Source organism: Alosa sapidissima, chromosome 2 (assembly GCF_018492685.1).
Source record: "Alosa sapidissima isolate fAloSap1 chromosome 2, fAloSap1.pri, whole genome shotgun sequence".
Lineage (NCBI taxonomy): Eukaryota > Metazoa > Chordata > Actinopteri > Clupeiformes > Clupeidae > Alosa > Alosa sapidissima.
In genome coordinates, this window is record NC_055958.1 from 18,145,797 (window position 1) to 18,172,237 (window position 26,441).

General features: G+C 46.4%; 1 protein-coding gene across 2 annotated transcripts; it reads left to right on the plus strand.

Moving 5' to 3' along the window:
- The first annotated feature begins 167 nt into the window (after positions 1-167).
- fhip1b (FHF complex subunit HOOK interacting protein 1B) lies at positions 168-26,441 on the plus strand. Of its 2 annotated transcripts, none has more exons than XM_042065835.1 (14): positions 168-306; positions 6,281-6,425; positions 9,208-9,792; positions 10,789-11,229; positions 11,638-11,868; positions 14,386-14,544; positions 16,570-16,656; positions 16,970-17,137; positions 17,292-17,371; positions 18,143-18,312; positions 18,619-20,130; positions 20,387-20,565; positions 21,862-22,030; positions 22,685-26,441. In XM_042065835.1, the coding sequence occupies exons 3-14, from the start codon at positions 9,664-9,666 to the stop codon at positions 22,996-22,998; spliced, it is 3,639 nt and encodes a 1,212-aa protein (XP_041921769.1). In that variant the 5' UTR covers positions 168-306; positions 6,281-6,425; positions 9,208-9,663; the 3' UTR covers positions 22,999-26,441. The 2 variants fall into 2 exon arrangements, with proteins under 2 accessions (XP_041921769.1, XP_041921775.1); XM_042065841.1 differs by having other exon boundaries at positions 21,862-22,024.

Genomic DNA, 26,441 nt, shown 5'->3' on the forward strand with positions numbered 1-26,441 from the left:
GCGTGTGGGTGTGACTGAGCGATTCTAGTAAGATGGCTGCGAAAAGGGAGAGTGATTGAGAAATCTGACCAACGTTTGTTTAGGACTGGCACAATACTGCGGTGGACAACTGGTCCGGAAGATTAATGATGTGAATGAGTGTCCTCTGCTGCCATTGGTTTATGTTTACCTTTTTTCAGGAAAAGGCACCTTGTCTGACGTGATGAGAATTGATTTGCTAGCAGCCCTTCTTAGGCTGTTTATTCCGTAGAAATCACTGCTCGGCAACCCGAACGCTAAACGTTGAAAATACTGGAAATAAAGCAGGTGGGTGGCTTCATTTGTAACCAACGCTGAGATTTGTAGCATTGTAAGTAGTTGACAGTAACATTAGCGCTTTAAACATCTGACATTAGTAATATGTATGCTCCACTGCGACAGTTGACGGTTATGATGCCTGTTCAATCTAGTTCTAGAATTCTAATAGCAGTGGATGGTTTTGAACAGCCTTGCACTCGGCACTGGGATGTATTGCGTGGCGTGATAAATGTCATTTCGTTGGACCAGCTGTCTTTTTAGTTTGCTACAGGGACATAAACAACAGTAGCTAATGACACGTTGTTTACCTAGTTATAGATAACATTACATACTTGATCATAATAATCTCCCCATAAATCATCAATGTTACTTCCATTTGATTTGGTTAACATTAGCCACCTAGCGATAGCATGTTTTATCTCTGAGTTAGCCGGTGTATGGTTGTGGTAGGCTAAATAACACCACCGTCCGGATAACTTTTAGCCATTGTAACATCAATGTTATTGGGTGAAATAGATTAGATTAGGTCGAATAAGGTTTACTAAATACATAGACATTGTCAGGCAGATGTGGTGGTGAATTTAAGTGACCTTAATTTAAATTACCTGGGAGCATAACGTTACATCAAATGCATTCTATTAATGTTAACGTTACCTCCATAGATATATGGCTAGTTGGCTACCTAGTAGTTAGCTATCAGCTAGCTACTGGCTAATTGCAGTGTGTGAAGTAATTATTTATTGCATCGATGTGTTGCTTCTTCTGGCCTAAAGTGAATAATGTCTAATGGATTACGTTAGCTCTTTAGCTAGCGAGTTAATTAGCTTATAAGGGTTGAATTTTTGCACACAAGCCTTGCATGATGAATAGCTTGAAATTCTCCCAAATATTGGATAATACTCATCAGTAAAAGGGTGTAAGTTGGCTCGTTGATTATAACTATACTTTATATGAGTTTAATGGTTCGTCGACTAATCTTGTGTAAATGGTCCGAAATAAATCACTGCTACCTAGCTTTGCACCACCTTGGTCTTGGTGCCATATCCAGCTATCGATAGCCAACGCTTTTTATATTCTCACCTTCAAGACACACACCTCTTAAATACATAGGCTACATTCTTCTGTAACTGTCAAGTTAAAACTTGCGTGAAGTAACCATACAGGAGCAACGTTAGATTAATTTCGGTAGTTTTGTCTACTGGAAACCAGTCACTGCCAAGAAGGAAGATAACAATTAGTTAGCTTGCTACTACCGGTAACGTGTAAGTTATGCAGACTGAACGCGAGGGCGTTAGAATAATATATATAGCGATGTATTGACCAACTACTAATGAGAATAATATGATATATATTGTGATGTATTTACCAATTGTTAATGTTAAGTTGTGTTTCCTGATCCCGAGAAGAAGGATATAGGAATTTGTGAGACCTTAATGATAGAAGTGTTTTTATTGCATTTCTCTTGTCACATCTTTGTTTGCTATCACGAGACACTCTGCAATTTAGTGCTTGCCCAACTGAACTTTGCACCTGTACAACAGCATAAGGGAGTGGAAAGAATGTGACCTGTAAACAGAAACCTATGTCTATCTAAACCTGTAATATATTCACCTAGAGTTTTGCTACAGTGTCCACTTGTCATCATTGTGGGGAATAATTTAACTTGCAAACATGACTATGTATTTTCTTGCTGAACACATGCATTATTGTAACAGAAATTCCTCCTTGGAAGAATTATTTTAACACAGAGACAGATGCAACAGTTCACAGAGAAATCATCATTAAGCATATAGTGTCAGATGATTGGTTGACATTTCATATCAAAATTGCCCAGTTATTCTTACCTCCCTACAACAATGCCTTGCAAGTGTCCTGATGACAAGAAAACTAGACAATTTAAGCTATACTCTGATAAGAGTAAAGGGAAGGAGCAATCTTTGCACAATTATTTGAACATAAATCTTTCAAAATTCATAACCGTCAAATCAATGAATGTCCATGCGTATGGCATTAGCCTAGCCCATGCATTAGACTGCTTTTGTTTCTGGCAACTTGCACAAAGCAAAGGCCAAATATCCTGTCAGACACAACCTCTGCAGAGCAGTAACATCAGTAGAAGGTTTGAAACCAATGTAGAAAAGGATATTTTTTTAAGGCATGTGTCCTGAAAGTCCATCAACTGCTTTATTCTGGGCTATAGTGGGTGCTTAAACATTTGGCAGTGCTCTACAGAAGATTGTGTTGTGATGTCTTCCTTCAATTGCAGGCAGGTCTGTTGTTTAATCACGTGTTACTACTGTAGAAGAGAAAGACAAATCAAACTGTCAGGATATCAGCAATATCAGTGTTGTCTGAGAATGTTAAAGATGCGTAGTTGTCTTGTAGTTGGTCTGTTGCAGTAGTATAAAATTCACTCTACTTTTGCGTCATTGACCAGGTGAGCTGGACATCTGGCTAATGATTCATTGTAGCTGGGGGGCGGAAGTGACTGTCTCTGTTCCAGCCAGCTTGCCTCTTTCTAAGCTTGCCTTTCTCTCACTCTTACTACTATGCATGCATTTGTCCAGTGTAAAATCAGGAAGTTGGCTTTAGTAAAGCGGTCCAACTTGGTCATCATTCCATGACTCACTGGTTTACACTAATTTAAAGGTCAGTGCTGCTGTCAGAATTGAATTGACATTACTTTCATGTGTGTTTTATTATTAGCTTTGTGTTAGTCATAGTTTCCCTAGCACAGTGGTGGTGGTGATGTGAAGTTTTGCTTTCTCTGAATTCAAACTACTAAGCTTCCTGGGACCGTTACTATTGAGACAGCTTTGAATTGCTTATTTTTCTCCCTTTGGGCTTTAGTCATGTGCTTTCATGGATTCCTTCTGGCTGGTGTTCAGGTGGCATGGTAAATAGACTGTGTACTTCTCTGTCCTGGTAACGCAGTAGTCTTACTGCCTGGCCAACAAAAAGATAAATGTGAAAGTTGAACTTCAAAAAGTCTTCTCCAGACATCCATTGTTTTTCAGATCAGGATGCTGTGGTGGCCAATTCGCATGAAAATTATCGTGCTCCCTGAACTTTACTTTTTACTTATTTAAATGAACTTTGACTCCCTTTTGGTATAATGTCAGGGTCATTTAGGCCTAGTGCATCTTTGCAAGACTGTAACCCACAACCTTGTTGCTTTTTCCATCCATATCCATATCCATGTCTTGCTTTCTAGTAGTGTGTGAGTGCAAGTGAATTCTCCATCCTCAAGTGCTGGTGCTTCGTAGTGGTCTCAACAAGCTCACAGTTGAATAAACAAATCGTAACACAAGGAAGCGCCTGTGCCTTCATGGCCTCTAGTCACTGAGCTGGAAAAATAAATGTGTTCCACTGCTTCAGGGATCTCACAATGGTGAAAAAAGCCCCTTCTTCTCTCCACATTAGAAAGGGAATGGCTGTCACAAGAAGATTTAAGTGAATGGAAACTTGGGACAAGTTGATGGACTGTTCTTTTGGCTAAGCAGAGTATCATTGGTGGAGCTTAGTCTTGATGCCAGAGCGTTGCACCGGTGTTTTGGGTGAAGTTGTTTTATCTTTTTAAAAAAAAGTTAGTCACACAAACACTGGGTTGTGGCGTTCAAATCAGACCTTAGTGTTACACAGAAATAATTTAGGAGAATATTATTATGAAATTACAAAATGGAATGAAAAAGCCACATGGAGTTACTTGTTGGGTTTGAAGATAAGGAACTAGAGCAGAGGAGTTTTCCATCAACCTCTCTTAATAGAAATAGCCTGGCTTGAACCAGCATAGACTTTCACTTGGGGCTGAAACCGCTCCATTAACTCAAGTTAACTGCATCTTGTCGTAAACTAGATTTTTTCTCTTTTACTTTCTGAACCCGGGATGTCTGTTTATAGTTTATAATAGGCTACTATCTGCCATAAAGTCTCGTAGTTCTGTCAACGTTTTTGTGAAATAATTATCTGAAATGCAATGGCTTCAATTTGTGACTTAATATTTATTACATTTATATTTTGGTGATGTGATGACATCATAAAAGTGCAAAACAATCAATAGAGCCTCTGACTGGTGCTGATTTAGTAATTTGCCCAGACTTGTTGTGATCAGAATATTGAGATTCAGGAAGATGATCCAGTGCAAGGAGTAACCTCAAGTTTCTTGAGAACTTTAGTTATCCAATCGGAACACATGGAACCGGTTAAGTGGTTGGGTTTCCCTGCAGCATTGCTCAATCTGGACATGCATTGACGATGTCAGAGACTTGTCTCCACTTTGTACCACTTGAGAAGTTCAGTTGTGACTTTTTGAGTGCATCTCTGATACAGTATTTAGGCGATGAGATGTAACAGGCAGGTCGGCATAGTTGATCTGTTGACTGTAGGTTTATGGCATGTCTCGTAGGCAGAGATGAGCTGTTGCTCTCAAACACTGTCCACTTACAGTAATCAACAGAGTCAGTGTCCTGATGAAGGAATAGATTAAATAGACAGATATGGAATGTTTGCAAAGTGATATCATGCTCGATTTAAGGAGTATTTTTAGTACTTTCAAAATACAAAAATACAGTATTTTATTTTGATACATGGTGTGGCTAATGTATTTTGTAGTTTATTTTGACTTAAAATTAGGGTATTTGATGTTCTATTTTAAAATACATTTTTATTACATATTTTTGTCCATCCCTGCCAGGCAGCTACAGTGCTACACTCTTCAATTCATTTACAAAATTATTTATTCAAATTTTCATCTTTTAAATCATGCCCCCCAGGGTGTAGTACTGTATCTGCTTGGCTTCTCGGCTGCAGCGGTTTTCTGAAGGAGAACATAAGTCATTAACCCTTTCTGCCTCCTGAATCTGGCCAGCCGGTCACTTTAGAATGTTGAAAAAGAGAGAATATTTCTCAGACACTGCCTGAAATAGGGCACAAATATTCCCCTAGATGGGTGATTGGAGAGTTGTTGAAATTGATGACATCATCAAAGATGGACTTTCCATTAATTAACGTCTCCTGTTCTTCAGCAAACCAAGGTTATACATAAAGTGTTTGTACAGCTTTAACATTGTGGAACACTTACATTCCAAAACACACTGGCTCTATTTAAAGATTCAACAACCATTTCCATTGATTCAAAGGGCCAAAATGAAAAAGAATAGACACCAAATTTGCAACAAACCAGAATAAAAGAATGTTCCTCAACAACGCAAGATTCTAAAATGCTGCGCGTCGGGGTCCAGTTCGCCCTGTCGGGACCTATTTCCCGATAATGACCGGCGTTCTATACATTATCCCTTACTTAAATGGGATCAGATATTAATTAGAATGCTTATTCTACAACATTCTAATTACAGTTTTCCAAAATCTCCACTCTGGCCGGAGTTTTTAAAAACTCTAAAACCTCTGTTTGCGTCTAAATGACAGGGTCAAACGCAGAAAAAAATCACCGTTTGCATCGTTTTGTTGTCGTCTAAACACCACCTTATTCTACAACATTCTAATTACAGTTCTGTCAGTATTTGCTGAAGGATAATACATAAAAACAACCCTCATTTTAACATGCATGTATTTCCACCAACTGGATTTTTTTTATTGAAAATAAATTCTGTTGCAATCAGTTTTGGGTCAGACCTTACTTTGCATGGACTACATAGTTACCAAGCTGGAATTCACGTAAACTACACTAATGGAACAGAACTCTCACTAATTAGCGAGGCTTATCAAAATAAGGTTGATGAAATACTCCCAGGTCGAGGTTGATGGAATACTCCCAGGTCTATCTCATTTATGAACACAATGTACTGAAAGCTTCTGTCAACATAAACACCAAGCATCAACCTGTGTTTGTGTGGGTTTGCATTTTGGAACATTTATCTGTTGCCATCAGAACAGAAACGAGCAAGCATGTTTCTGTTTACGTAAAGACCCTGGCTATTATCCTACATTCTATTCAAATCAGACTCTATTGATTCTCCCCCTGCAGGACGCTGACGACCGCAAGCGCCGGAGCACAGGCGAGAGCAGCGGCGTGCAGCACGTTACTGAGAGTCCTGGAGGGACTGGAGTTATGACTCAGAGCCCCTGAGACGCCATGGAGCTTTAGCTCGCCCAACCAAACCTCAGTTCGAGTAAGAGCATGTTTGTTTCTCTCTCACTCTCTCACACACACACACACACACACACACACACACACACACACACACTAGCACTGGCAAATAGTATAGAATAGAATTTCTTTCTTTGTCCCGCACACAAACACACTCACACACACAAGCAGTAAGGACGCTGAAGGTGCCCTACTCGGCACTAAAATCTGTCCTCTTCTCCTGAGACTGGGGATGATGGTGAAGGTTGTTTTATCAGTGAGATCAGCCTATGTGTGTGTTCTCAGTCCAGCTCCCATAGTGGTCATAAGGAAGAGATCTTGATCACAGGCCAGTGCTTCACGCACACTAAGCATATTAGTGATTTGAACGACAAGCTTTCCCCTGGGAATTACCTTGTAAATCCCGTTGTTGACTGCTGTCAAATATACTGCTGAAACCATAATACTACTGTTAGGTTGTCAACTCCTAATCTCGGCTATATCCCCACTTTTTGAGTCATCAGTCTATCTCTTTCAAGAAAAGATTAAGAGAAATGGGTTAGGGTGACCTTTAGAGTAAACTAAGCACTGATATGGGTCCATTTTGTTAGTCATGATTGTGTCTGTTTGCCAGCCGTTGTTGCTGACGGTTCAACCTCTTCCCCTGTTGTGTCAGAGCAGTCCGGATGAGTGAAACAGCATGATGAAGGTGCTTTTTTTCATGTGCCTCAGTACTTGGTGTGGAAGTTACTTAATATGTTCTTCTTTTTAAGACAGAAACACTCATACAACTAAGAAACCCTGTATTACTCGTGTGTGTGTGTGTGTGTGTGTGTGTGTGTGTGTGTGTGTGCGCGCGCGCCCACCTCTCTTGAGGTTCCCAGGACCATTATGTGTCATACTGTCTGACCTCAAGAGCCTTTGCTATAAATACTGTATGTACACACACATACACCCATGGCTCTTCTCTGATATGGGAAACTTGACCATGCCGCAGCTAGGAAAGAAATTGACTCGCCAGCTCTGTTTACACACATTTTCCAAGCCCTTGGCTTCGTCGATTTGTTTGTTTGCTTGCACTAAGTGGGCAGTGTTTCTCAGTTCAAACATGGGTCATGCCACTCGCAGAGACGAATTGATTGCGGTTTGTCTGTTTGGGTCAGCTTTTCATATAATTGTTTTTTTTCTGCACTCGTATCTGCGTTAGTACAAAGTGTTAGTGTTAGTGTTGCACTGTTTCTCTGTAAATGATTGGGAGGGTCTTGGGATTGTGATCGTTTTCCTCGTCTGTTTTAGCAGACTGGACTCCACCCGCTCGGGTCGGCTTGAGCTCCTTAGAGATGATGTCAGTTCAGCCTCTCCTAGGGAAGGAAGCCTACAGTCATGTGAGATTCCAGGAAGTTTTTGGGGATGGCAGGGTGGAGTCGTCCACATGCCATTCTGCCGTTTAGATTCCATGTCTGTTGTTCCAGGCTTCCCGAGAAATCAAAACATGCCTGTTCCTTCTCAAAAGTAGTTCTCAGAGGTGGCAGAGTTCAGGCTTTTCCCCCCTCAGTCCACATTTAAACTTCAACGTAAATTTGGTCTGTGTTTTTCTCTTCAGCCAATTTTACCGGCACAATGTAACATATCTTTTTTTTTGAAGGGCTGAATCTTATCCAGTATGTCAACAAACAGTTCAGCATAAAGCTAATTTTATATTTATAAACAGTTGTAAGAAGTAAAATGTGAGTTTGGGCCCAGTAGTTTGGTGCCCATCATCTGCTTTTGATTGCCTGTCCATGGTGTGTAGTGGAGAGATTGTCTCATGTTCCTTGAGCCTGGTCTCTGTGTTTTTTCTCTCTCTCTCTCTCTCTCTCTCTCTCTCTCTCTCTCTCTCTCTCTCTCTCTCTCTCTCTCTCTCTCTCTCTCTCTCTCTCTCTCTCTCTCTCTCTCTCTCTCACTCAACATATTTTGATCAAAACCAATTTTAACAAAAACAACAATTTTATCACCAAAATTCCATAGTTGATGTTTTTAGTAAGGTCCCACCTTTTGAAGGTTTTAGAATATCTTACTAGCCTAGATTTTAAAACACATATTTAAGCTTCTCTAACACACAATGCTCTGGCCATTAAATAGCCTTAGTTGCTGAAATGGCCTTAAATTAAACAAACAAACAAACAAACTCTCTTTCTCTTTCTTTCTCTGTCTCTCTCCCTCTCTCTCTCCCTCCCTTCCTCCCTCTCTTTTTATTTCTCTCTCTTTATTTCTCTCTCTCTTGCTCGGCTCTGGGGGGTAGCAGGGTTTGGAGGGTCTGCTTAAGGATCTCTGTTACATATTATTGCTGGGTGGGAGGCTTTTGAGTGTTTTCACTCTCAGGAAGTGTTCTGACATCACAGGAAGTTTGAGGTGAAAGTCTTGAGCTCTTCCTGTGATGGGATCAGTGTAATCTCACCGTGGGTGTCGATCTAAACTGTATGTTTTCGCTGAAGCTGTCCTCTAATGTGTGGGGATATTGATTATTCTGTTGATGGTACCGGTAAGTTATTTTCTGCAGAGGAAAGTCATGGTTTCTGGTTTTTCGCTGGACATGAATAGGGTCAGTGTTTATGTGTGAGCTGTTGGTATGTGGACACATGTATAGATTACATGACTGATAACTGCTATATCCTGCTGTAGTGCTTTATAATCTTAGTTACTATGATATGAATAAAATATTGACTCCTAAGCACTTAGATCAGTGATTTTAAAAGACTTATCTACTGTCTTTGGTGAGAGCTGTTCATTTACTCTCAATGTGGACTGAATTAATCTCTCTCTCTCTCTCTCTCTCTCCCCTGCAGGAGTGTGTCTGTCTGAGAATGGAGTGGTGCAGGCTGCAGGCTGGATGACAGGGTCTGCAGGGATCTCTGACCGCCCTCACCCCCCCCCTCCTCACACCACCTGATCGCCTGCGCGCCGCCCCGTCTCTGTGCTGACGGGGATCCGGAGAGACGGCCACACACACACCTTCCTCCCCCACCCCCCTGCCTCCCCTCGGGCCACAGCATTGCACACTCCAGGGCAACCGTTCCTGCCCCTTTCTCTTCTCTCACCCCTCCACCTGTGTAGGAGGACACTCCACCCCTCTTATTTTGGGGGTTTCCCTCTCCACCTTTCCCGAGCCCCCCCCTCCCCTCCCTTCCTCCCCTCCTTTTCTCCCCCTGTTCTCTCCTTCCCTCTCCTCTTCCTCATTTCCCCTCTTCTCTGATCCTCTCCTCTCTCCCTCTCTCCCCCCTCGGTGAGCGTGTGAGGGCAGAATGAGCTGGTTAAGTCGGCTGAACCCGCGGGCCGCCGGCTCTAGGTCGGGCCGAAACGCTGCCACCTCCAGCCCCTGCACCGCTGACCCGGAGACCTGCCTCATGGTCTTCCAGAACCACTGGAGACAGGTGAGGATGGACAACTCAAATGAGCCCCTGTGTTTGGGTCTGTGGTTTCTCTTTCTCTGCTTGGCACACTTGTTTGCCCATGTTTTTGCCTAGGTGTATTTTCTCAACTCTCACTAGCTCAGTCCTATTCGCTTTCGATTTCAATATAATATGCTTTATTGGCATGACCATTTAAAAGGAAACTGTTGCTAAAGCATAACACATACAATACAGAAATATAGAGAACTTCAAAAAAGTTCTCCTTCTCTCAGTCTCAGTCTCTCTTCCCCATACTCACGTGAACATAATCTTTCTATTTCATCCTTTTCTTATGCTAAAACCAGTTACACCACCTTGTTGGCCATTTAACATTGCAGTGGATTCTTACAGTTGTTTTGGGTGTTGTCTTGATGTAGAAACGCTTGTGCCAACTTGCTATTTCGCTTGTTTATCTGTACACACAGATTAAGCCACTGTCAGATATTATTGATCTGTGTGTGTGTGTGTGAAACTGCATCTCTGTGTGTGGTCCCCAGAGTTGTAGGACACGTGAGATCTACACCCTTCTGGGTGATCATTACGCAGCTAGTTTTCACACACTCCAAACAGGGACAGGTTCCAAGTAGTGTGTGAATGGGTTTTCCAGTGACGAAAGCAGAGCTTTGTCTAGTGCACTGCTCTTCACAGTCCGTGTCACTAGTGGAACACATAGTTAGATAGATAGATAGATAGATAGATAGATAGATACTTTATTGATCCCCAGGGGATGTAAGGCAACTATGTAATACATAGTTGAAAAGGGAAATGCATGTTGCAAAGGGAAAGGATCAATGTTTTGGTTCATAGTTGCAAAGAATAGAAAGGCAATTTTGTTCATGTAACACAATTCATACACATTGCTTGCACTTCATGCTTTACAAATGAGCAGATAAAGGAACATCAAACATGAAGTTGAAGTATAGATTGAACTGAAATATATTCTCTCTCTCTCTCTCTCTCTCTCTCTCTCTCTCTCAGGTGTCGTGGGTGCTGGAGCAGAAGGACTCAATGTCCAGTGGCGCTGACGACTTGACTGCCGTGAGGAACCACACTGACCAGATGCTGTGCCTGCTGGCCGAGGAGCGGCCCCAGGACCTCGACCCCGAGGTTCTCTCTTCCTCTTCCTCGTCCTCCTCCTCTTCCTCTGCGGCCGTCTCCATGGGGCCCATCTTGGAGTTTGTGGTGTCCGAGCGGGTCCTGGAGCGGCTGGTGGAGTGGCACGTGAGCCGCGGCCTGGACCCCGACAGCCAGGGGGCGCTGCTCAAGCTGTTTGAGATGCTGATCGGCCAGTCCCAGCAGCCCCTGCTCCAGCACATGGCCGTGCTGCAGCCGCTGCTCTGCCTGCTGGCCACCTGCGCCGACCCCCAGCTGGGCTGCCCGCCCGCCCTCGAGGCCAGCCTCGTGCTCCTGCTCAACCAGGTGAGCCAAGAGCCTCCACTCGAGGGGAAAGGGCTTTTATTTGATCTAGTTCTATGGCTATGTTATGCTGTTGGTGTTACTGACTGTGCTGACGAGCAGGGTTGCGTTTCCCAAAACCATAGTTGCTAACCTGTTAGCAACTTAGTTGTTTGGCAATGGGAAATTGCATTACAACCAACAAAGTTGCTAGCTTAGTTAGCAACTATGGTTTTAGGAAATATGATGTGACTGTGCTGTCGTTCTGAATGAGGGCTCTGAATATTTGCAGACTGTGTATCTCCTGCTTTCAAAGCATATTTCTGTTACTCTGTCTGTTCTTTTCAACTTCTTCGTCTTCCCCTTCTCTTCATTTCTGACACTTCTCCTCCTCCTCCTCCTCCTCCTCCTCCTCCTCCTCCTCCTCCTCAGGTGTGTGTGTGCACAGCGCGGGAGCCCAAGGTGCTGGAGCTCTTGTTCCAAGCGACGCCGGCCCCTCAGGGTCCCACCAACCTGCTCATCTTCTCCCTGCTGGTGCCCTTCATCCACCGGCACGGCGCCATCGGCCAGCAGGCCCGCGACGCCCTGCTGCTCGTCATGGCAACGTCCGCCAGCAACCAGGCCGTGGCCCAGTACATCACCGAAAACTCCTACTTCTGCCCGGTACCAGCTCTCGCCTGCTCCATCTCCCTCTATATCTCTTACTCTCTCTCTCCCTCATACACACAACCTGCACTGATGATCAGAAGACCTTTTGGACACCTCTCCGAATTGCATGTTTTTCAAGTCCGCTTTAGCATTTGTTATGTATACTACGAACTGCTGCATTAGCTGGATGTGAAGTGGGGGCCTTACCTGAATGAAATCAGCGATTGGTTGTGTACTGAGGCTACTGGTTGCTATTATCTTCTTTAATGAAATGCATTACTGTAATGTAATGTAGCTATGAGGGAAGGCATGGGGATTGAAGCTGTGTATTGTCATCATGCTTTCAGCCATTTATATTCAGTGTGCAAGCCAACTATGGAGATTCATAAGTGTAGCATATCATATTTGGCAGGCGCTACTGTCATCAACACGATTCAGCCTGGCAACAGGTCTATTTATTTCTGCATTCTTCAGATTGCAACACTAAATGCTGAGCATGTTCTCTGTGAAACGAGAAGTCTGAGAACCTTTTCTCTCACATAGAGCGATTGCTGCAAATGTGAGTGAGTAATGTCTACATGCAATCTGAAGATCTCCTTATTTCCCTAGATGTCCCTGAGGAAGACCACTGTTTTGAGTTGTGAGGGTGAAGGGTCACTGGTGTTGGTGGACTTGGCTTGGGGCTAACACAGGGAATAAAGCTCAGTGGGTGAATGATTGTGATCACTGAATCGTTGAGTTTTGAATCGATCCATGGAGTCGGCCAGGGTTTTATGCTAAGATTGCAGGAATTCCCCACCTGTTACTGGGACTGTTGTCTTGTATGTTGCCTGTATGTTGTCCCACCAGAAGCATAATATGCTGTGTGTGTGCGTGTCATGGCCGTTGTGCTGCGGGATAGAAAACACAGGCTCAGTGTGCGTCTGGGTCGTGCTGTGTCTCTGCGGAGGCTATGTGGACAGAGAGCGCCTGTCTTGAGCACTGATGCCACAGTGTGTGTGGGCGTGGGTGCGCATGAGAAAGAGAAGTGGCATGAGCTGGCACTCTGTCGGGCCGCACAGGCGGCCATTGTGCTCCGGGTGGACGGCTGCTGTGGTGGCGCTGTGCCTTTGCCATGCCCACACGAGCAGCCACGGTCCAGAGACAACGGCTGAATGTTTCCACCAGCAAGAGGCTTGGCCTGAGGGGCTTTGTAAACATTTTGTTGTTCGTGGAAGCCGTCCTCTCTTCGTCGGTTTCTTTCCCTCCCTGCCCCAACCCAAGCTGCTCCATGTCCTTTGCCTCTCCTTCAGTCTCTTTCACACTCCTCTCCCCCTCTCTTCTCTTACCCATTAAATATTAGATAAGGTCGGATCTGACCTACTTAGGCCGCCGACCAGCCGAGGTGCCATCTAGGATGAATGTGTGCCACCCCTTCTTCCTCTCTCCATTCTCCATCTCTCTCTCTCTCTCTCTCTCTCTCTCTCTCTCTCTCTCTCTCTCTCTCTCTCTCTCTCTCTCTCTCTCTCTCTGTGTGTGTTCCTGTACTTGTCCTGCTCTCCTCGATGTTTTGAACAATTTTTTTTTTACTCTTTCTTCCTCTTCTTATCTTTCCTCCCCCTCCAGTCCCCCTGGTTCTTTGTTTTCCAGCCGTAGCACTAGCAGCTCCTATCACTGGCTCTGTCTCCCACTTTGATCTTTGCCCATCCTCGCTGCAATCACTGCGCACGTTTGAATTGCTCCTTGATCCGTCTCTCCGCCTCCACTCATGAGACGGAGGCAGAGGCGGTGGGTTGGGGGGGGCGTGTTTGTGTGTTCGCTTGTCCTCCCCCCACCAATATCTCTGCAGGGGCGCTAGGCTTCAGCTTCAGTAATCTAGGGCCTGCTTGCTTGCCTGCCTGTCTGCGTGTCTGACTGTGCAGCCCTCCTATGGAGAACACGGAGGCCTTTCTCCTGCCCCTTGGATGCTCTGAGGTGCTGCTGCAAACCCAGTTCCCATCACCTCATTACGGTGGCCATATCCTACCACACAAGGGAGGGAGCGCCAACCCCCAACCCTCTACACCTTCTCCCCTTCCTCCTCATCGGTTGTCATGTCTGTAGCGGAGTGTGATCAGAAAGAACTTCATAGCGGGGCGTTTCTCTGATGCTGCTGGCCCAGGGTGCCTCCCTCTGCTCTCTCTCCGCTGCCAGCCTCTGCTCTGATGTGGCCCAGAGATGTTGGCCAGACAGCTGACAGGCCTAGAGAGACCTGAGGACTGCACGGTCTGCTTGAAGGCACGCCATTTACGTGTAGGAAGAGAGCTTGCAGAAATGTTTTGAGCTGTCTGTGTGTGTGTGTGAGGTTCTCATCAGTGCAATAAGGAGTAGGGTCAGGCTGTATGCCAGATTCATTTCATGAATGGATGGGCGTAGCAGCAGGATGAAGTGCTAGCCACAGTACGTCTTGTCTGATGCCAGACACAAGCGCGCACACACACACACACACCCCGATGGCTGACCTGTCTCACTGGTTACTGGGGCCCTGTCTCACTGGTGACCTGTCCTCTCCAGGTTCTGGCCACGGGCCTGAGCGCTCTCTACTCGTCGCTGCCGCGGAAGATTGAGGTGCGCGGGGACGACTGGCACGCCCTGCGGCGCGAGGACTGGATGGGCGTGTCCTCACTGGTCCTCTTCATGAACTCGCTGGAGTTCTGCAACGCTGTGGTGCAGGTACGTAAACAAGAGCTCTCATTCATGCACATCAACTTGGACAGAATTAGCATGTTTCTCAGGATCTGTTTCTCTGTTTGTGAACAGCGGACATTTACTCTAGCATGTCTGATGCCTTAAAGGTATTACTCTAGCATGTCTGGAAAGGTACTCCAAAGCCTAATGTCATTGATGGGAAATGCGTCTGGACACACAAGCCACACAGAAGCTAATTTACTCTGCAAAATCATTTAACCAATTTACTCGCCAATTTACCCTGCAAAATCATTTAGCTAATTTAATAACATGAGCAACATGAGGACATGGGAGGTCCATGTATACAACTGCTGACTGTTGCTGATGACAGCCTCCCAAAGAGACATGTTGCATGGCCATGGACAAGGTAGCTTGTGCATACGTATGACAAGGAGTGAGACACCTTCTGTGTGGGCATCTCAAGGCAGGGAGTGGAGACTGTACAGTGATTGTATTTCAGTAAGGCCTGATCACCGCACATCTCTCAAAAAAATGCATTTAGTCAGTTTTGTGATTGCATTTAAAAAGGCTCTTCCTACTGTTGATATTGAAAGCACAAGCCTGTTCACATTGTGTTAAAATGGACCTTTCAGTGAAATGCCATAGAGGACAAATGCTTTTCATTATGGCATGTTTACTGCAGATCCTTTAAGAAAAGGAATGCGTATGGCCACTGCACTGATTATATTGACTGAAGGCACAACTTGTACACAGATTGTGCCCTGCTTTGTGTCAATGGAATTGGCAATTATAGTTATCCCTGCCTAGTCTCACTGCAAGGTTTTTGCTACCCTGGAAACTCCAGAGTTCTCGCAAGAACACAATTAGAATTGTCTCTGCGAGACACTCAGGCAATGAGTAATGATGCACGTTACTTTTGCAGGGGAGCCAATCCCATCGGTGTATCTGATATAGGCGGGCCAGAGGCGAGCTAAACAGATGACAGTCGTAGTGTTATCCAATTGCGTCGAAGTCTGAAATCAGTCAGTAAACGTTGGTCGTATTGTGTTATCCAATGCGTGCAGTAGGGCTGTCACTTTACGTTAGAAAATCGATTGCACAATCGATTGGACCAACCAACACAAGTTTCGAAAACTAAAATAGGGAATCGATTTTAACCAAATATGTACACTATTAATTTTAAACGAATTAAACAAAGATGTAACAAAACTCACATCGGCTGCTGTGCTGCTGGTGTTTTGCCAAAAAATTGAGGACAACGCGATCAACCTGTGCGACATGAGAGAGACGAGTGATGGGCCCTAATAACTTGAGGAGTTCGAAATGGAAGCACTTTGGGGTTTAGGTATATCAAACTATGGAGAACGACAAAGCGGTATGCAAACTGTGCAGTCGTGAGTTCTACGTAGGCGAAATTTGTTTTACATTTCTAATTGTAAACGCAGCCACGTTGAAGCCTGCAGTAATGTTTTTCACTTATGTTATGGCAGTCCACTCTGCTTATTGTTTTTTCGAGAATGTTGCACTCCTGTTTTGTCATTGTGCACGAAAGTTTGTGCCAAGAAATCATCAGAAATATTGCTGGCTTGTGCATCTTCAAGCGCCCCCTTTACGTTCGTCCTAATGCCTGTTAGTTGTTCGTGGATTGGCCTATATTTGGCGTTGAAAATTGAAACATCTTTAGACATGAAAAATCGATTTTACAATCGATTCAATGAACAATTATGTCTCAAGAATCGAACAGGATTTTTTCACAAAAGTGACCGCCCTAGCGTGCAGTGAGATTTTCAAATGCACGCTTGGTGCTGCCCCTCGAGTTGGGCCATTACATTGTTCGTGGCCAGACCCTTAATCTTTCTAGATTACCAGGGTCTGGAATCTCCAGGCTAGCATTTTGCAGTGGGACTATGTAATTAGGGCCCCAGGAGTCTCAGCACCAGGTCATGAGTTTAACCAGGTCATTACAAGCACACTCTGCTGTCTCCTGCGTATGTCCTGTTGGTGTGCACTCCTCTGAAGTGTGTTCTGTTGTCCTGTGTGTCCCTGCAGGTGTCTCACCCACTGGTGCGCACTCAGCTGCTTGATTACGTCCACAATGGCTTCCTGATTCCAGTCATGGGCCCCGCCCTTCACAAGGTACAGCCAATCATTGTGTTGCATATTCAGTGGGGTGCAGGGTGTAATTAGTGCTCTCTGCCAGAGTAGACAATTGTATCACAAAAGAAAAAATTAAAATAAACTAAATGAAAATATATTATAATACATCGTTTAAATATAGTTATGACTTGTACTCAGTGAAGGAGAATATGAATATTGATAAAGGTGTTTTTTCTTTCACTCCACGAAGGTCTGTTCTGTTTTGTTGTTTTGTCTGTAATAAATGTAATTCAAAATGAGGATGCTTTATTTCTGTCCCCTTCTGTACCACATCCGCGTTTGCTGGCCTCAGTCATCTGTCGATGAGATGATTGCCAGCACGGCCTACCTGGACCTCTTCCTGCGCAGCGTCACGGAAACGTCCCTCCTCAAAACCTTCCTGCGTTTCATCCTGCTGCATCGCCACGACAACGACACCATCCTGGACACGCTGCTCACACGCATCAGCAGCAACTCGCGGGTCAGTCAGGAGCACACACACACACACACACACACACACATACACTTTTCTTTCTCCCATTCATATTTTGACGACTTCTAATTCAAGATATGGGAGGTTTTATAGTAATGAGGCGAAGTTTAGATGTGTATTTTCCTTATTTGTGTGTCTGCAGTTGTGCATGGTCTCTCTCAGCCTCTTCAAGACACTGCTGTCCCTCAACTGTGAAGACCTCATGCTACAGCTCGTTCTCAGGTAGTGTGTGTGTGTGTGTGTGTGTGTGTGTGTGTGTGTGTGTGTGTGGTCTCGCTTCATTTAAAGGAACAGTATGTAAGATTGTGGCCAAAACTGGTACTGCAATCACTTTCAAATTACTGTAGAGCGGTGTATCCCCTCCCCCTCCCCCCTGACTGGCAGAGCTGGCAACCTGTATGCCTAATCACTACTGACTTCGTGATTAGTAGACAGGTGGAGGGTGGCACATCAGGACAAAACACAACATGACAACATCAACATTATTTGAGGGCTGCAACTTCACTTTTTAAATGACAATATCCTGGCTGGACTACTGTTTGAAATGAACATGATTTCTTAATGTCTAGTGACATATCAGGGCCATTTTATGATTAATTGAAATACATTTCTTACATACGGTTCCTTTAAACAGGGAAATTAAGTCTTTCAAACTGCTCACAATTACTCATATAGTTGATAATTAAGTATTGATTAGATTGATCAGATGTGTGTTATTAATTTACCTCTACAAACTGGCCACTTTTTTATGCTTTGGAAAGGTAAATCAAAGGCTCAATTAAAGCATTTGTATTCCAACCAAGTTATTCACAGTTCATCTGTACATGTGTGAAACAAGTGGTCCTCTATGACGAATAAACTTAAAAAGGGACAACACCCCAGCAGTTTCAACCCACTTGGAATGACCTTCATCTGTTTCCCAAGGTGCCACCTAGTGGTGGCTGTATGTACTGTTTGTGAGTGTTTGCAGTGACGTGTGTTGTTGTGCTGTAGGTATCTGCTGCCATGCACACATGTGATGCTGAGTCAGAGGCGTGCGGTTAGGGAGACAGACATTTACGGCAAGTCCGCAGACAAGTTCCTCTCCCTCATCCCGGAGTGCTGCCGCCTCACAACAGTGCCATCTGGTGAGCGGGAGGATGAACCCGCCTTTTGGGGGAAAGGTGAGCTCACATGAGAAATGCATGCACAATACCCATACATACACACTCTACTGAGTAATTATACATACTCTACTGACTGATGAGAACTGCTTGGTTAAAGGTGATGAAGATGACACATATGTAGCAGCTTCATCTCAGAGCATGCTAAGAAGGGAAACTCACATGTGACTCTGCAGTGCCTCTCATGACTGTTGACACAGAATGTGTGCAGAAAAAGGTTCCATTGAGGGATACAGTGTTCCAGTCATGTCTCTGTGCACCACTCACCATTCTCTCCTTTTGCTTTTCTTTCTTTTGTTTCTTCAGTCCTGGGCAGCCCCAGCGCTGCTGAGTCTCCAGTCCACCCCAGACCCAGCACGCCGTCCCGTCTGGCCCTCTTCATCCGCCAGCAGAGTTCGGGCGGCGGCGGCGGCGGGTCGGCCAGCTCACCCACGAGCGCCGACCCCACGCCCTCCTCCCCCCGTGGGGCTCCGGCCGCCCCCCTCTCCCCCGACAGCCCCCTGCACCAGGCCCCGGGCTCCGCAGACGAGCCCAACGGGGAGTCGGGCTACCTGGACTACCTGCAGGACGCTCGGCGGGGCATCGAGGTGTGCTCCTGGGCCTGCCGCGACTGGTCAGCCCCCTACGACGGCGAGGACCCCTCTCCGAACCTGGCGCCGGCTCCCCCTCCCCCTCCCACCAGCCACCCCAGCCTGAGCCTGGTGCCCGAGCACTTCTCTCTCCAGGGCGGCCCGACCGGTGCGGCCAGTGCGGGCATGGGCTCAGGCGAGGCCGGCCAGAAGGAGCGGGCGGCGGTGGTGGCGGCGGCGCGTTCAGAGTGGAGCAGCTCGGAGCGCGATAGCGGCGAGTGGGATGTGACCATCAGCAAGAACTGCATCAGCCTGACACCGCGCAGCAAGAAGCGCAGCCTGCAGCGGGACCAGATGCCACTCAACACCGCCCCGCTGCACCTACCCACCGCTTCCTCCTCTTCCTCATCCTCAGCATCAGCAGCAACGACAATGCCGACCTCCACTGTGTCCACTTCTTCCACCCCTGCTCCCCCACACCAGGCCCTCTTTAACGGGACGGGCCGGGGGGACAGCTGCCCCGACCTTGCAGACGGGGGCATGGAGGTGAAGAAGGTGAAGCGGGACGTGGATTTGGACGCGAGCGTGAGCATGGGCGGCTCCGGCGCGGAGCCGGGCCAGAACGGTGCGGTGGGCGTGTGCGCCCCCGAGGCCTGCCTGCCGCTACAGGGAGGCGTGAGCTGTGTTGAGGACCGCGGTGGCCCCAGCGCCCTCCAGCAGACGCTCCCGCAAGTGTCCTGCCAGCCTGACGGCCCGCCACTGTCCTTCCCGGCCCCGGCCCCGTCGCTTGACGAGGCCCCCCCGAAGCCCACTCCGTCTCCCGCCCCAGCAGCCCCGGAGGCGGCCTTAGCACCATCGGCCTCCTCCTCCTCCTCCTCCGCCTCCTCCGCGGTGAGCCGGGGGCTGGAGTCGGTGGAGAGCCTGATCGAGGAGCTCTTGGAGCGGGCACCCACTGCAGCGGCCCCACAGGCTGGGGACTCCAATGGCCAGGGCATCAGCATCGAGGCCTTCCACCAGGAGCTGCGCGAGCTGGAAGAGCGCGTGAGGGAGCGCAGGGCGGTTGCCCAGGCCCTGGAGGAGCTGGCCAGAGAGCCGCCCGGCCTCGAGCACACAGAGGACGAGCTGCAGCCGCCGCCCACGCCGCTCGAGGCCGAGTCGGCCGCCGGCGAAGCCAAGACGGAGAACGCAATGGGAGGGATGTTCAGTCCTGCCAGGCCCCTGGGCCAGCCGGCCGCTCCTCCATACACTGGTAAACCCTACAACCCAGAAACGCTTACGTCACTCCACTGATGTGGCTTTGGTTACCAGTTATGGCAGTGGCTCTCCGCCAGTCAAGTCCAAATGAAAAATTGTTCTGTCCTGCACTCACACTCTTTCTTTCTTTCTTTCTTTCTTTCTTTCTTTCTTTCTTTCTTTCTTTCTTTCTGTCTTTCTTTTCCTTGTTCTTTCTTTCTTTCTTTCCTCCCTCCCTCTTGCTGCTTTTTCTCTCTCTCTATCCCTTTCAGGACCGTTTATTATGGTGTTGTTTGCCAAGCTGGAGAACATGCTGCAGAACTCTCTGTACGTGAACATCCTGCTGACAGGCATCGTGTTCCAGCTGGCCTGCTACCCGCAGCCTCTCATCCGGTCCTTCCTCCTCAACACCAACATGGTCTTCCAGCCCAGTATCAAGTCCCTCATCCAGGTACTGCACACCCACCCTCCGACCAACCCGCACAGCACAGCACAGCACAGCTCTGCTCACTCAGCAACGCAGGTCTGGAGCGCGGGCACAACGGCACCAAACACGTTTCCACACCTTTGGGTCAGGACCAAGAGTTGCTGCCTGGGAATGTCTTGTAGTTGGTCTGTACCAGTAAAGAAACATTCAGTTGAAACCATTTTCACTCGTCCTCTTAAAAAGTAGGGTGAAAATAACATGCAGATCAACATAAATGCGGATAAACATGTGTATTGTGATTGATGAGGGGCGTGTAAGTTTTCTTATGTGGCGTCACAAGCTAAAAAAAAAGAGAAACTTTGCGGTATCTGAAGTACCATGGAGTCTTGTTAAGACATGCACAGCCCTGGAACCAGTAATCCCTCAGACGTGCTCTTGACCGAGTGTGATGTCTCGGCTCTGGACCAGCTCCCTCTAATTGGTCAGCTTAGATGTTTTATCAGGCCCCCGTAGACCACGGACGGATCATGTGCAAGGTTAATAGAGTTAAACCCAGTCTGTGCCACATCAGCTGATCATCAGAGTACCAAGAGCCCCATCAGCTGAGCTTGTTTGGCAGAAGAAGGTCAAAAGTCGGTTGCTTGGTTACTGCTAACTGCAGAGCGATTCACGTGTGTGTACAATGCAAAGTAAATGAATGTATGACAAAAACCGAGCAGATGGCTACAACTCCTCGACTGTGATGCTTCTTTTTCATACGCAGCCTTTAGCCAGCAGACATGCATATTTGTTGTGTGATGCCAACGTTGAATATGATTAGCATCTGATTAACATACATATGACTATCATATTATGAATGTGGGAGGTAGTGTTAACTGTTAAACCCAGAATAAGAGTATTAGCCTGTGGTGACAAGTGTGAACATGCTAGCATGCAGAACAGGATCATCCTTCAGCCCTAACAGCAGTTATCTAAGTCATCATGGGTATTGAAACGTGGCCTGTCCCAACACATATGACCTTCTGAAAGCGGATAACGGGGAGTCTTCTTGACTCATGACTTATGATGGGCGTTTACTGTGTAGAGAACTGTCCATGCCCTTGATATTTTGAGGTTTTGACACCACACCAGCAAGTAATAGAAATGGTTAACAATTCTAGTTGCTCTCTACTGCCCTCTGCTGTGTAAATGTATACCATACAAATCCAGGTCGTCTCAAATGTCAAGGTTGCTCACTGTTTGCTGTTTTAACTCCAACGGCAGAAATAACTTGAGGGCTTTTTTTTCTCCCCTTGACGTTTTCTCCTCCTGTCTGCACAGGTGCTGGGCACGGTAAAGAACCGCATCGAGGTGTTTGCCGCCATGCACGAGGACTTCCCGGCCATGCTGAGGAAAGCCCGGCGCTACCTGCTGGCCCGCGGCAAGCTGGACTGGAGCGACTCGCCCACCACTTTGCCCACCCTGCGCCGCTCCGACTCCATGGGTGAGGGTGAGCGCACCAGAGCGGGGAGTGGGCAAGGGCACGGAATGGTAGAACCAAAAAGAAACAGGGAAAAAAGAAAGGGAGAGAAAGGCAGAAAGAAAGACAGGGAAAAAGACAAGAAATAGTGAGAGGGTAGCCTGTTCTACTGAGATGCCCCAGTCCAGCTGTTTGCAATTATGTGTGTGTGTGTGTGTGTGTGTGTGTGTGCGTGCGTGCGTGCGTGCGTGGCGCAGTGCTGGCCATGGGGTTGAGCCCCAGATGGTTGAGTTACGGATGGACAGGGACAGGACTCCAGCGCAGCTCCCCCGTGGCCTCATGTCTCTGGCCGCCACAGCTGGGGGTCTGTGGAGCAGCTCCGCTGCTTTTCTTCTAGATGTTTGTGGTTTGGTTTTCTGGCTCTAGTGGGTTTTTCATCCAGCCAGATTCAGCCATTCGATTGTGCTGGCTTCTTTCTTTCTTGTGAGTGTGTTTCATGAGCATGTAGAGAAGAATCTTGCTTAGTTATTCTTTGAACCTCTCTGTGAATCGATCTTTTGATTCTCCATTTGAAGATCTCTTTGAAAAAAACACATTCATTCTTTTCATTTCTCTCTCTCTCTCTCTCTCTCTCTCTCTCTCTCTCCCCCTCTCTCTCTCCCCCTCTCTCTGTCCCTCCTGCAGTGAAGAGCCGTAAGCCGTCTCTGGGCGACCTGATCTTGCGGCACACCAACAGCCCGACCCGTGCGCGCAATGCCGCTCAGATGGCCCTGGCGCACGTGCGCGACGGCGGCCAGTCTCTACACAGCGCCCTGTTCCGCGCCACCACCTCCTCCACCGCCTCCAGCCTGGAGCGGCAGGCCGAGGCGCTCCGGGTCAAGAACGCCGTCTACTGCGCTGTGGTCTTTGGAGAGTTCCTCAAGGAGCTGGCGGCGCTCGCCCAGGAGCATGCCGTCGCCTTGCCCTTCCCCCGCAGCGGCCCTGGTGCCGAGGAATGACCACACACACACACACACACACACTGCGCGCGCACACACACACACACACACCACAATGACCCACAAACTGGCATTTTTTTTCTTGCCACATGAGGGCAGTAATACGTTTAATCGAACTGAGAGAGAAGCCTGTTGGGATTTTTTAATTGTTTGTGGAAATTGCACAAGTGGCCTGTGCATATTTGTGTACATACCTATACATAGAAAGAGTATAAATATATAAGATATATAGAATATTTATGTGTATGATGGGTTTTATATGCACAGAGACTGTGAACGCTGAACTGCTATTTCCTGGAAATGGTATTCACACCTGTGTACACAAACACACACATACACACTGTGTGCAGAGCTCTGCCACTGTAGAACTGTATTCTAGCGGCTCAGCTGAATGAAGTAGTTGTCCACCTGTAGTGCACGGCGATCTCCTCTCAGCTCTGTATGGCTGACCGCCCTCCCTCAGTCCAGTCTGATACGGGACAGGAGAGGGCTCCCTGAAGTCAGATCCTCATTCGTTTTCTACACATTTTTAAAACCCTGTTTGTCTCCGTGTGTTAGACAAGCGTCCAATGAATGCATTCGTGGAAAACATTTTTTGTTTTTGTTTTGTTGTTGTCAAAAAGGAATAAGGGTTCACCTCTCACAACATGGGGACATAAATGAATCATGAATGGGGGGGGGGGGGGGGCGGGGACAAACAACGCTGCGCCTCTGTTTCGGAGCCTCCTCACAGCTGCACATCATCAGAGGAGGCCAACCCGTCGTCGGCATCTCAGACTCGACCTCTGGCCCCGTGCTGCTGCTCTCACTCTGCGGTGGAGAGCTAGGAGCACGCCGGCCAATCGTCTCTGACCACCATCTCAAGGACACACCTCCACTTTATTTTATTATTATTATTATTATTATTGTTATTTTTTTTTTTGGTTTTCTAATTGACGCATCACCTCTGTCGGATGGAGAGAGGGGTAATGGAGGGGGTAGGAGGCCAAATACAACCCCAGTGATGAGGAGTAGGAGATCAGCTGCCAGACCTGCTACCTCCTCCTGTCCAGCGGCCATCTCTCATCTGTGTGGGATCTGTAGTACTGGACAAAAGCAAACACTACATGAGCTTGTGTGAATGATCAGATTTGTCTCTTAATACTTTAACACATATCAGCCATGTGTGGGAGCTGCACACTTGTATGAAGGCTTCTGCGTCGGTGCTAAGTGTTTGTACGGGTGTATCTGTGTGTAAGTGTTTGTAAGTGATGGAGAGAGTGAAAGAGAACGCACACGTCTTTTTTTTTATATTTTGCATGTTCTCTGTTGGACTGCCAGCAGTTGAAGAAGGAGCCAGAATCGTGAGCTGCCATGTTCTGCATCTTTCTGTGTCATTGGGACGTGTGCATTATGATTTTGAAAGCAGTGTTTCCGTTGTGTCCATTATTTGTTCAGTTATCCTCGTTCATTTCATACACGCATTCTCCTTCCGTCCCTGGTTCTCCACTACGTATCTCTTTCTTTGAAAGTGATAGCGCTACAAAGCGCTACATTTAGGCCCTGTGGTCAGCCGAGACCACTTCTGACTGGGCGTGCTTGAGAGTAGGTGTCCAGCAGCATTCTCCTACTCTTTGTGTTTTTTTAAGTTTTGCTTTTTTTTTTTTTAAGTGTGCGTCTGTGTGAACAAAGGCCCTTTAATTGTCTGTCCAGGTGTTTGAGTGTAGAAGACAAAGCCCTTGGCTAGAATGCTTGTTTCCTGGCTGCCTTGTTGGAGATGGCCGCTGGTGATGTGAGACCAGCTAGAACGTGCAGCCTTGGGACTGTCTGTCTGTCTGTCTGTCATGTGTGTCCAGTTATGATCTGAGATTTAGCTGTGGCTAACCTGCTTCCACCGCACAGTGTTGTTTGTACCAATTCTGATTGCCAACGCTCTTGTCACTTTGGGGGGTGTGTGTGTGCGCGCTAATTTGAGACTCTCAGCAGATTTGAAGTATGTGGGTGCATGTTTCCTATGTAATTTGGGTCGTCTTGTTGCTGATGGCAACTGTCAAGCTTTTAGAATATTTTCTTTAAAACTCAATGAACTCCTTCCAACAAGTCCACTCGAGCCATCGATTCCATTTTATCATTTTTTCCCTTTTCTTTTGTTTGTTGTTGCATGTCATTGAATGTTAGTCTTTGGAGCCAGAAGCCAAGTAAGATTCACATGTCTTCACGGGGGTCACCAGATCATCTGGAACACTGCGAGAACGAGAGAAGCGCAGTTCTTAACAGATTGAGCTCGCGGCAGATCTCCTCCGCCTCCTCTGAGCGCTCTCGGCCCTCGTGAGGGAAGGAGCAGGGGAGAGGGTGTCCGTCCAGGCTGTCTCTGAGACGATAAAGGAAGTCTGCTCGGGAACCAGGCTTGACTGATTCACTCAGAACTCGCTAGACTAGGGCTTTTATATTTCTATTGTTTTAGTGTTATTTTTATTTAGGATTGCAGTATGTCTCAAAGCATGGTTTATCTTATTTTTTTATGGAAAGAGTGATTGTGTGTCTTATGCATTGAGGAACAGTAGTGCCAAGTGGGGTTTTTTTCCAGTCTATAGATGAAGATAATGGTCTTAAGCCATATTCCCAGGGTTTGCCAGACTGTGGTCTCCAACCCTCTGAATCGGTACAAGTATAATGTGTGGACAGGTGTGTGAGAGTGTATGTATATGTGTGTGTGTGTGAGAGAGGGAGAGAATGAGAGAGTGAGTGAATGATTGTGTGTGTGTGTGTGTGTGTGTGTGATTCATGCATTGATTCAGAACTCATGAGAATATTTTGATACACTTCTGTGCACTAAAGCTGTCCCAAAGAGAAAAAGGGATTACATCTCTCAATAAAAAAAGAAATGTTCATTTCAGTCCAAAGTGGATCCAATCTTTAAATCTTATTTGGGTGCTTTTCATTTTAACCAGATTCTTTTAATTAATTTTTGTGTTATCAATTGACTCATCATAGCAATTGTTTTGAAATTTGTATGCATGTATGGGAATATGCCAACAGAAATGTTCATTTTAATATTTTAATTTCACAGTATTCAGTGGTTCTTTTGTTTCGTTTTGCTTGTTCCTGTATGGATGTGTGTTTTTAAGGAAATAAGGGGTGTCGGTCTCTCAAAATCTATGCAAATCATCCTCCTGGTTTTCTCCAACACCACTGCGATCTGAGAAGGACTGGGTCCTCTGTAAATAATGTATAAAGAGACACTGGGGCGGAACATCGGAAACCAGAGACAACTTAAGTAATCAATAGGACTGAATGGAACACATGCAAAATAATGAATGTTGTCAGAATTATTTTTCTATATTAAAAAAAATCAAGAGGAAAAGTTAGGCAGCAAAAAAGCTGACACAACAACTTTGGGAAAAGCTGTAAGAAACACTACAAAGGGAATGTTTTTATTAATTTATAAATGTTTTAACTGGCAA